The sequence below is a fragment of the Phaethon aethereus genome, assembly GCF_964289735.1.
Source record: "Phaethon aethereus genome assembly, chromosome: 2".
Taxonomy (NCBI): domain Eukaryota; kingdom Metazoa; phylum Chordata; class Aves; order Phaethontiformes; family Phaethontidae; genus Phaethon; species Phaethon aethereus.
This window is the reverse complement of record NC_138582.1, coordinates 155,179,664-155,192,099: the sequence shown is the minus strand read 5'-3', so window position 1 is coordinate 155,192,099 and position 12,436 is coordinate 155,179,664. Positions and strand designations below refer to the sequence as shown.

The following is a 12,436-nucleotide window of genomic DNA, read 5'->3' as shown; positions in this document are numbered from 1 at the left end:
GTCTGGTAAAAAACTAGAAAATGACCATGATGTAACAAGGAACTTAAAAATGAAGTTTCAGATTTGTAACATACATACATGAATACAGGAACAAATTGGCACAAAAATGTTAAACATTGTTCCCAACACTGTTTATAAGATTATTCTAATTTGGCTTACTAAGGAAATGAGTTTTATGGTTAGACTACTCTCTTAATAAAACTGCAGAGCATCATGCTATTAGTCACACAGTGAATTTCAAAATTTAAGAGCTTTATATTAAAAACTGGGTAAAGGTAAAATGAATTGATTGCAATTGTAAAATTAATACATTCCCATTTTAATTCTTCTGTTCTACAGTCCAAGGCAAGTATAAATGTTAACATAACACTGTTAAATCAAATCTCAATGCAAGAGAACCGATTGCATCTCTACTTTAAATCTTATCAACTTTCCAAATTTTCATACTAAAATATATTATTGTATTAATACAAACTACAGTATTATACACTACACTGTGTAATAAATAAAGAAATATAAAAATAAGACACATAAATATAAAAGTTTTCTAAAACTAAAAAGGTACATATGTCAGTAAGAAGGGTATTAATACTGCCAGGTTTGAAGACATACAGTACAAAATGTTGCACAGATCTATAAACTAAAAGAAATAAAATAATACTGATAGGTAAAAATCAGCTAACATTGTTAATAAATGGGGTCCATAATAACTAACATTTGAAAATATTTATGAGACAGATAACATGTCATGTATGTGTCTGAAATTAAAGTAAACCAATAAAGCAATAAAGCAGATTAGAAAATTTCCCTTGTAATTATTGTAGAGAAATTCTGCAAGTCAGGTATTAACCCAAAATACCACCAAATAATTAAAAAATGAAATATACCAGTGTTCTTACTTCTCTGATGGTTGAGTGTTTTTTTCCCCATGATTAGTTTAGAAGTTTGATACAAATCAACAAATGCTAGTTATTGTAGGCCACATATTGGATAAAGGCTGCTTAGAGCCTTTATAATACTGATAAATGGCACTTACAGCACACAGGTCTTGCATAAGGCCAAAGGAGATACAAAGCTTCATATCATATCCTTCATATTGTTACTACATACTCAAAACACAATTACAAACACTGATTTTGACGACTTTGCTGTCCTTACCAGTATTAACACTGTTAGTCCCTGCAATCAGAACTCAACGACAACCTTTTCAACTACGTTTTTAATCACGAGTAAGAAACTTCAGTTCTTCTATCATCTGCTTTCTTAAGGCTAACAATACACTTTAAATGATAATATGCTCTACTACAACATCTAATGTCATAAACCGCTACCTTCTAGGTTGAATTTACAAAGGTAGCCAAGCACTGTTTGCAACTGCATTACAGGTTTCTGCAAAAGGGAATTTTGTAGTGCAGAAGTTCTCACATTTTAAAACATAAGAAAATACTGAAGTGGGTTTTGGGAAATGGTTTACCATAAAAAAAAAAAAAAATCACATAAATCTCTCCCAATTGTACAGCTTAAAAATTAATCAACTTAAGAATGAAAATTAATACTGATAAAACAAACAATGCCAGATGCTTGTCTAATAAATCAGGTTTCCTACAACCTGTTAAACCTTTGCTTCCAGAGTCGCTGTATTTTTCTAATCTGCTTCATGTTATAAACTTGTTCCTAACTTTGAAAACTGTGTGAAAAATTACTAAGTTTGAGGTTCAGGCACACCTGGATTTCTTTTTTTTTTCTTTTTCTTTTTTTATATATATATTTTTTTACACAGTAGTGAACAGAAATCACAGTATGCAGGCTACTGCGTTTCCATGAAAAGCATGTATAATATAGAACGAACTTCATTACCAATTTTTTTTCCGTATAGAAAAAACTATCATTTAAGCTTTATTTGTTTTTTTCTTCTGACACCTGCCCATTATTCTGTATAACTTCTGGTTCTGCATTGCTTGCTTGATTTACAGCTTCATCATTCTTGTTACCTTCAGTTTTCCCTCCTTCTTCTTCTTCCTCTTCTTCTTCTTCTTCATCCTCTACTTCTTGTAGTTTCCTACATTCTTTTTCTTCCTGAAGTCCTTCTATTTCTTTTTCTTCCTCCTCCTCTTCCTCTTTTTCACTGTCTTCCTCTTCTTCCCTGGTTAGACTCTCTCTCTCATCTGAGTCGATCTGCGATGGAGATGCCCTGGCACCAGTATGCTCATTATTGAGGACCTCCTGGCCTGTCTCCTCCTGTTCCGTGCTGTCACGGTCTTCTGCCTCTCTTTTGCAATAGGAGTAGCGATGATTCATGTGTTGAGAGTAAGACCCCGAGTGTGAAAAGCGCTTTCCACATTTGTCACATTGGTAGGGTTTTTCCCCAGAATGCAGTCGCATGTGTTCAATCAAATGGTGTTTGTGTTTAAATGCTTTTTTACAGATTCCACACTCATGAGGTCTTTTACCTACAAAATAAAGCACAAACAATTGGACATGTCGTAGCTGAAGTTTTAAAAATTTATACTGTTGTTTTCATCATAAAATGCTGTTGGTGAATGTATTACGAACAATTAATAATTTTATTTAACAAGATGCTCTACTCCACGCATTATCAGCCTGAGTTTCTCACCTGAGCCCAAAGGGCGAGGGTGCAAGGGTGCATTGTCACAATTACATGGGTAATTTATAAGTTTTTTGGTTACACCATACAAATGATCAACACCTCCATGTCAACTTATGTCAAACAAGCAGTGAGGTGGGTGTTGGTCTCTCTTCCCAAGTAACAAGTGATAGGATGAGAGGAAACAGCCTCAAGTTGTGCCAGGGGAGGTTTAGACTGGATATTAGGAAAGATTTCCTCACCGAACGGGTTGTCAAGCATTGGAACAGGTTGCCCAGGGAAGTAGTAGAGTCACCATCCCTGGAAGTATTTAAAAGACGTGTAGATGTGGTGATTAGGGACATGGTTTAGTGGTGGAGTTGGCAGTGCTGGGTTGGACATGATGATCTTAAAGGTCTGTTCCAACCTAAACGGTTCTATGATTCTGAACACTGCACTTAATTTAAAAGTAGAATGGAAAGAACAAATGTGTTATGAAAAGGAGGAGTTAAAAAGTCTCAGGACAGGAAATGTATGAAAATAGATAGTCTTAACAAATACAACTTGAGAAACTTGATCAAGTGGTAAAGACAAAAGGGAATTTTTAATCTTTTAAATTCTGTATGTGAGATGAAATTAAAACATTAATATGCAGAAATATAATATAGGCACCTAAGCAATAAAAAAAAGATTTTTTTTTTAAAAAAACATCACAAAAGAAGTAAGAGAGCAACACTAAAGATACCAGAACTGGAGCCAAAAGGAACAACTATGAAAAATTAAAAATAAAAATCAAAGCCAAAACGGTGTTCTTTTGGGGCTAGAGTCCATGTCTCATGAGTGGCTGTTAATTTCCGATTATTACAAATGTTGCTCAATTCGAAAATCCTCCATGCAAGATAGATTCACTGCCTTTCATGTAAAGTGTCATACACATACACAATCCTTTTTTCTTAACATATAATTTTAATTTTTCTTAATTTATAATCAGGCAAGGTAAATTAGAAATAATACATCCTTGATTACAGGCTGTGGCTTGCAGCTGATTGTCCATGAGCCAGATGGAAGAAACTCTCTATTCTAATTCTATTCTATTCTATTCTATTCTATTCTATTCTATTCTATTCTATTCTATTCTATTCTATTCTATTCACAAATATACAAACCATAGGTTTCTAAAGAAAGCGGAGCAAAGATGATAAGAAGGACTATTACACTTCCCTACACTTTCCAAGAACTGGATTACAGTTGAGATTATCAGTTATACACTACCAATGAAATAATGATCTGAAACTGCTTTTCCTAGTACATACCTGTGTGTTCATACTTATGTCTCAATAATGAGCTGCTCTTCTGGAATATTTTGTCACATAAATCACATGCATACATCCCGTTTTCTGTCTTTCTCATCTTTTTCTTTGGGGGTGTTGAATCAGAATCATTTTGATCTTCTACATTCGATACTCCTTCTGAGCTAGTGTCTTGCCTTTCATCCTTAAGAAAAATTACAAAAAAGGTTGAGTTCAACAAAACAAATGCACTGATGCAGCACACAATTTATAAAAAAAGCTGAAGCTGCATTGTTATTCTCATTCAATTCCGCAAACAGCCAAACAAAATTCTTTAGACTTACATACTCAAAAAAATCTTCCGCTGCATCACTCTGCTTTGCAGTCCCTGCCACAATACAGATGCAGAATCCTCACTGGGACTGACTTTAATCACATCCAAATCTGACTGTTGGCCAGATCTAAGCTACACTGACACATCATGTTTTAGGGCCCGTAAAATAAATGCAATGTTAGGAAGGAAAAGATTACAGACCTATAAAGGACCTCAGGAAGCTTGAAGAGCAAATGCAATATCTAACTGCATTTTTCAACTCATGTTTGTCATCCACATTTTGGTACCCTGCAGATTTTATGGAAGCTGAGACTGTATTTTTGATGAAGTTTTCCCAAAAAGCTATTTAAGTTACCATTCGAATTTGCATATTTGACTACCCTCTTCCTCATAAAACTATCACAAATACTACTTAACCCAAAATTTGTGGGACTTCAAATGTTTCATTAATAAAAAGTTTTAAAAATATCATAGCTGTTGTCTATTTCTAAGCATTTCCAGTGCTGAAACTCACCTATAAGAAGCACAGTATTTTCTACTGATATCAGCAGTATCACAACACACAGAATTAATTTTGTCATATATTATAAAATCTGAATATAAAAATGTACATGTTAGCCACCTCAAATGTTGTCTGTCTCACAAACTTTAACATACAAGCAACCTTGTAATTCTTCAAGGCTCTTCAGTCTCTGGCAATACAGAAGCCTGCATAAAATGCTAAGCAGCCAATTTCTAAGATTTAATTAGAAACACTCAGTCTTCACGTGAGTCACTTTTCTGTTCGGCTCTGTCCCTACCTCAACAGGCACAGGTGTTTCTCAGGAGGACTGACTCCAATGAGATCACATCTGGATGTACCCCGGGAGGAACAGGGCAGGATACAGGAATAGCAGATGAAGAAGATAAATATCTGCCCAACTTTCAGTTGAGAATACGTCTGAATTTTGTTTAAAGTACCATTATGGTGTAGGATGAGTTCAGCTACTCTGCAAGCCAGGAAAGCAAAGCAGCATGAAGGGAGTAGCCAAAAGTTCCCAAGAGTTTATTTTCTGGATGTGGAAAGATGAGATATGGAGCCAGCAAGAAACACAAGCCATGACCTTACTTTGCTTTTTGAACAGGAGAATTGGGTTGTCTTTGAAATACTGAGCACTAATGTCCTAGAAGACACTTCTGAATGACTGAATAAGGTGAAGAACTGACTTGACCATGCACAAAACTATATAGTTTCTTTCAGTCTGGATTCACGCTGCCTGAGCTAACTAGCTTTGCAGAGGACTTAACAGTAACATCTATTACCCATTAACAATCAATCTGAATAAACCTGATAGCTTATATTTACATTTTTATTTAATTTATCTTAACAGTTTTCTCTTAGTTCAGCATGAATACAGAATGAATACATCATACACAACATACAGGAATACAGGGACCAAAGTACCTGATTTCCATTGGCTTGAGTCTGTTTTGGTGGTGTTTCTTGAACTGCAGGACTAACTGTAGTAGAGTACGTATAAGCCACCTGTGGAATCAAAATGGTTTGCTTATTGGCAGCGAGAGCTCTCAAGCATGGAACACTGTTCTGGTCAGCAATGGCAACAATTGTAGGTAACTGGGCAGTGACTGTAGGTATAGCAATATTTATGGGATTGGCACTTGGTGGGATTACATTTACAATAGGTTCAGAGTCTGTAATACTGTTGTCCTTTTGTGGTTCTTTTTTTGCACAAGTTAAGTTCAAAGGTTCTTCTTGGACAGAATAAACACTGTTCTGGTAAACACTTGTTATGGTAGATCTTTCCAATAGTTCTCCATGTTGCTTTGGTAGCGAAAGGTCAAGAGGTTCAATTTGTGGCTCTTCTTGTACACCCTCTGCTGTGTACGTATAACCCTGTGAACTTCTCGATGAAGAAAGGTTTAGTGGTGATGGGGATGGCGTGCTACTGCGTGAACCATTCAGAGCTGATCCCCCTGGTAAAGTCTGAGATTTTGTTGTACTGACAGGATTTTGTGAGTTATTTGTGCTGTTCTGGGGTTCGCTTACATTTGTAGTTGCTGCTTGATCATCATTATCTGCAGGACTGCTTAATTTAACTTGTTCAGGAGAAGATGGTCCAGAAGACTGCACAGAAATTTGTCCAGCTTGCATTTTTTCAAACCACTTTTTTACCACATCCAGTGGTAGGTTTACTGAATCTGCTATTTTTGAAAGCTCTTCTGCACTCGGTTGTGCATTTAATGCATAATACGCTTTTAAGAGTGATAAAAGGTTCTTTAAAGGCGGCTGACCAGGAGATAAGTTGTTCTCCCCAGTTTCTGATGGGACAGGGGAGTCGGGCTTCTCAGCTTCTGTTCCACTGGGCAGAGGAAGCTCAGGAGGATTTTTCGTTTCATAGTGCTTTAATTCTTGAAGTGCATTAAGATCTCCTGGACAGTCATCACAAAGAAGACAAGTGCTATCATTGGTCTCTCCTTCAAAGTTCTTATCTTTCTCAGACTTCACTGTAAGATCTTCTGGTAATTTTTCATTTTTGCAACTATTTGTAGGAACAGAGTTTTCTTTTTTTAGATTTTGTGGAACAACCTGAAGTTGACTTGGCTGCTCCAAGCTGTAGTTGATGATAATTTTGGTTGTCCCGTCTTGGTCAACCAAAGGAAGACTGATAGCTGAAATGAGGGAATGGCCAGCTTGTTGTATAGATGCATTGCTGATTGTTTCTTGTTCTTTGGATGCAAGATTAGCATGATTGTTTTCCAATACTTGCCTTATTACATTACCATCCACTGCCACTTTAAGTACATTTTGAATGTCACTTAAGTTGATGCTTATTGGAGACACCAGACCTACTGTTGGTAGAACAACAGCTTGCACCACACCCTGAGGAGAACTGGTTGCCTGCAATGGGCTACCACCACTAAAAACCCCATTCTGCAAAGGGGTTGAACAATTAATTCCTGAAGCAACCACTATGGGCTTGAATTCATAATCCACAGGTTCAGTTTTAATTTGGTTAACGGGAAGTTGCTCTTGCAAGGGTTTATTTTCTATCTTTTGTCGTATCTGTGGTCTTGCTGGGCTACCTGGTGATGCAGAAAGGGAAGGGGAGGAGCACTGAGACGTCTTGAGCCCTGACCGGGCTCGACCATTCACGGGCATCAAACCAATACACTTCTTACTGCTTATATGTGAACTGTATGAACCAGAATGGGAAAAACGTTTCTTGCAGTTTGGGCACTCATATGGCTTCTCTCCTAAAGATTAAGAAAAAAAGAAAAAAGGAATATGCAACCATTTACCAGGTTACTGTGTAACTTCATCAAGCAATAGTAACTACAAAAGAATACATCAAAATGACCTCCCAAAGAGTCCTAAGGAAAAAAATCTTATACACAGTGAATTGAACCCTAGGAGTAATTATGTCATCTACAGCTGTGATCCTAGGGTTCTTTAATAAGTTTGTGATCCACTAGTAGATATAGGATGGAGCCCACATGATCATGATATGTTCTAGTATTTCCTAGTAACTGTCTACATATCACATGAGTCTATATGATACTTGCAGATTTCATTAAACTTCATTCAAGTAGTGCCACTACTAACTTCAGAAGCTACATAAACTACTTCAGAATGGAAAAAAAACAGAATATGATTAAGTACCAGAAAAAATTCCACGAATGCAAATCACGACTGTATAATGAGCTATGCACATTTTATTGCAGCAAACTCAAATACAATATATCCATATCCTACAGTACCCATCAGCTGAAAACCAGGTAAAGTTTAAGTAAAGGGAAACCAGACACATGTAGACAACAGATGTATATTTGCCTTCAGAGATGAATGTCAGGTTAAATTGCCAGAAGGAGGCACACAACTAAGCAATCATTACACCCCTAGTAAGACTTGGCTTTTCAGATCTGTGCTACAGAGGAAAAGGGAAGAGCTGAAACAGCTGGCTTGTCTCAGATTGAAAAATACGCTGACGGAGGCTTTCCCACTCACAGGCACAGTGGCACTACCCTCTGGAAATGAAATGAAAACCATGTTTCCTGAGGGAGGACTTCTAAGTGAGGTGAACCGCATTGGCTAAGCAACTGATAAGAAAGGAAAAGACAGCCTAAAAAATTGTTTTCAGACTTTCTGTCAATGGGTAAATCTGGGTTAAAGACAGAAATAGAGAATCTCTTTAAAGTGACCAAATTTAACTTACTGTTATATTATATATTAAGTATATTATTATATATTAAATTTCTTATAAATCAGAACTTTTCTTATAAATTGAAACTGTTGTGACAATACATCACAAGCATAGACCTGTGTCCTGAGGCTGTTTTAATATGACTAGTCTTAAATGACGGCAATCACAGCCACAGTAGGAAGCATAGTTCTTATGTCCTAATTATTATCAATTACAATTTTCTAGCAAGGCTCATAACATGCTGAATGATCTGCAAACACTGAGAAAAATTAGACAAGTGAAAAAGGACCAGGAGGATGCCTCTATTTCTTCTGCCAGAAGTGAAGTTTTCCTTAACTGCCAGAGCTTAAGCTGCAACTGTAAATCCTCTGGAGTTATTCTACATATTTCCTACACACAGCTGAAGGTTGCAATCAGTGCTTACAGAGTCCCAGAGTGAAAAAAAAAAAAGGAAAACACTAGTATTTTAAACTTAGACTTACATGACTGATATCACATCAAAGTTATAAAGAGTAGAAATGGCAACATTAGTACACAATTCAATGCTTGCTTTATTTACCACTGTGGATTCGTAGGTGCTCCTTTAGGTGATGTTTGTATTTAAAAGCTTTTCCACATTCAGTGCACTTGAATTTTCGATTACCACTGGACTGCGTCACATGTCTCTGTAAGAAAGAATTTGTAATTATTGCATAGGACAGCATGTTGGAAAAACATCTTGTATTTTCCCATTGTAACAGAGAAAATGCAATACAAAACTGAAAAGAATCAATCATAATTTTAAGAGACTGAAGGTGGTATGCGTTATGCATGAAAAAGAAACAAATTAGAAGTCAAGTTAAAATTGAGCCATGTGTATCTTCTGAACAAATTTGGTACAGTAAAAAGAAAAAAAAAAAAACAAACACAGACCCGAAATATATTTGCCCCTTCTCCTAACTTCAGATGAAACTTGCACTGACATGTTATGTGAGTAAGAAGTTCCAGGATGCATTCTAATTCTACTTATGAAAGCAAAAAACCCAAGAAAACCCCCAAGTCCACCACGCACAGAATATGTCACACAGGATAGAGAAACATTAAAGCATATAAAAGCCTGTTTAAAGTTTAATCGGTTGACTTGATTTTTCCATTTACATGCTTCCAGCGCTTACTGTTGGCCTTGGATTCCTCTATGTAATGATGCCACCGGATTGCTCAAGAGAAGATGGCTCAGTGACAACAAAGGCACTCTCAGTCACAATTAATTCTCAAAATAAATGCAAAAAACTAAATTAAAACAAATAACAATATGGAGGGATTTCCCAAGTACACAAAATCAAACCTCTTCTCTATTTGCCTGGAAGCTCTGTGGTTGTATTTTGCTGTGTGAGAGAATTTATTGTTAATTATTTTGAATTTAATTGTTACTCTAGTTTAAAAAAAGCAAAAGCTAAGAAAATATTAAAATATATGTAATATGTATGTGATATGTAAAATGCAAGATATATAATGTTATCACAAACTGTATAAACCTATGGATGTGTATTTTTAAAGACAAAAATTACATACATCTTAGAAGTTGGAGCAGCTTAATTACCAACATGAAATGGAGGAATCAGAAATTTTTCTGTCCAAACAAATTGTTTATTTAAAAAAACCCAGCAGCTTCTTTTTAAGTAGAGCTCACTCTGCCAAAAGATACTCTACCCCCATTTGGATGCAGCTGCAGATTTTTGGTAACCGGGGCAAGTATTTTCATCAACCCATTAACAGAGATCTTCATGTACTCTGGGGAAACAGCCTGCCTACGGGCAGCTACCACGCGTCGTCGGCGCGCGTTAACTTTCTCCGGCGTGGAAGCGTGGCAGGGAGCCCCTACGCCGAATTCTGGTGTAGTGTGGTCGGCAGCGCTGGGAGCAGGTGCTCACTGAGTGCTGAGGCTATTCACCGAGTGCAGACATGGCAGCTGGGGGCTGAGACCGCGCTGGAGCAGCGGGGATGAATAAAAAGGCAGGATGATGCTCCTGTTCTGATTTATGCCTTTAGAGCTGAAGAACCCGCAGCCGTGCTGTTTGCAGGATCGAAGTCTGAGCACTCTGCTACGAGATATGCTGTCCAAATTATCAACCCTCCCCATTCTACACCCTGTCCTCCTTTATACAATACAGATGCTAACAGAAGACAAATTGAAACAAGATAATCTAAATTGCTTCCAAGTACTCTTAATTCGACAGTTCCCTTGGGATAAGCGTTTGCTTAAGCTGCAGTTTTCACCTCTCAGCAGATACTGCTCCCACTCTCCTCGGAACAGGCTCCTTCCCGCCTCCTCCCAAGCTCTGCAGAGTGGTCTCCACTTATCCCGATTAGCACTTGACCCTTATTCCTGGGTTTGCCAGTTGTCTTTTGCTAGTCCGCACAGCTTTTCAGCTTTGTTTAAGTCCCTTGAAGATGATGTTCTAGATGATTGTGTCTGACTCACTGCATTTCACTTCAATGATCCAACTTCACTGAGTAGAGGACCGCGTCAGGATTTACTTAAGCTTGCAGAGAATCAGTTACTACTCTTTGACTTGAGATTATATGAGTTAAAGGATCCCAGCATATATACAGCTATTGCAGATGCTGGACTACATAAATATTCATACTAAATATTAGTTCATGTATTCAATCTGTCAGAAGTGTTTCTGCTCCAGTCTTTAAAATGCAGTATTCTGCTTACCAAGGCATGGAAGCCCAGATTTCTCTTACCAAATTTTTAATGAGTTTTCCTGTTTTCATGGTTATAGCTATAAGCTGTCTTAAACTTTCTGCTAGGCAGTGTTTTCAGTGTTTACAGGCTGCCCACGGAGGTGGTGGAGTCACCACCACTGGAAGTGTTCAAAAAATGTGTAGACGTGGCGCTTCAGGACATGGTTTAGGGGGCATAGTGTTAGGCTAACAGTTGGACTTGATGATCTTGAAGGTCTTTTCCAACCTTAATGATTTTGTGATTCATCTATTTTGCCTTATCTCCTTATATCTGTAATTCTTTATTCAGCTTTCTTGCTGTCTCTTTTTTTTTTTTTTGGTAAATCTGGTATATCCTCAGGGTTACTCTGCAGGATCTTCTTTAAAACTAACTGTGAAATTATGACTCTTCTCTAAAGTACCATCTTTGCTACTCTTTCACCATCATTCAGATTCAAATCATTCAGATTCAAATGGTTTTCCCCCTTTCGGTACTGTTAAATCCACATTTTTTTGTGCCTCTGATGTGTGATATATTTTTTAATGCACTGTACATAACTGCTGTTTTCTGCTCATTAAAGAATTAACCGCAGCATTCAAAGAATACTCTTTTGCATTCCTTTAATGACTGAAAGAAGAAAGATCAGCATTAAGGTCTGTAACTAGCCACTAATACATCCCTGCATCAAATATTTACTGTGCTTAGGACTAACGTCCACTCTGTTCATACCAGAGAACAGAAACTAATTAATGGGAATGCTCAAAAGTTGTTTGGAGAACAGGAATTACAGGTACATCAGTGTTTTTTCACAGCCAGTTTAACCATGGTCTTCAAGAACTGCCATTTCTCAGCGGTGTCCACATCAACAGGAGATTTTAAGAGACTAGCTATGGGTGTTTTGTAGATTGTTGAAAGGAAAAATAAATCTAGGAAGCACTTATTCATACTTCAACATCTTTTTTGGTGCTTCACATGTGAAAGCAGATGATACATATCCAGCATTGCCTCCTACCAACCGTTACTGTTGTAGGAGAAGCCACAGAAGCCATGAGGGACGCTGGGGACGGGGAGGAGGGAGGGACGAAGGAGAAGGCTCAGGGATGGCTCTTGGCTCTCTGCTGGAGCAGAAGTAGCCACGGTTTGGCATATTCCCCCCTTCCTCAGAGAGAGGCATGGTGTACACAGACCTCTTCCACAATTACAAAATTGTCACATGCTGGACATTAACCAGCTAACAAGGTTCTCCAAATAATCTACTTCCAGGTGAAGTCCTTTAAGAATAAGACTGAGTTCTGAAGATGCAGCTGTTTAAGATCC

The 12,436-nt window shown here is 37.4% G+C and overlaps 1 protein-coding gene across 4 annotated transcripts in view; it reads right to left on the bottom strand.

Annotated features, from left to right (window-relative positions):
- Positions 1-960: 960 nt before the first annotated feature.
- ZEB1 (zinc finger E-box binding homeobox 1) overlaps positions 961-12,436 on the bottom strand; it is a gene marked incomplete at its 5' end in the record, with an annotated part of 129,638 nt that continues 118,162 nt past the window's right edge. For all 4 annotated transcript variants that reach the window (XM_081996719.1, XM_081996720.1, XM_081996722.1 and 1 more), the window contains 4 exons: positions 961-2,450; positions 3,898-4,078; positions 5,652-7,462; positions 8,969-9,074. In XM_081996719.1, coding sequence (XP_081852845.1) covers positions 1,897-2,450; positions 3,898-4,078; positions 5,652-7,462; positions 8,969-9,074 — 2,652 coding nt within the window. In that variant the 3' untranslated portion in view covers positions 961-1,896. The remainder of the gene's footprint in view (positions 2,451-3,897; positions 4,079-5,651; positions 7,463-8,968; positions 9,075-12,436) is intronic.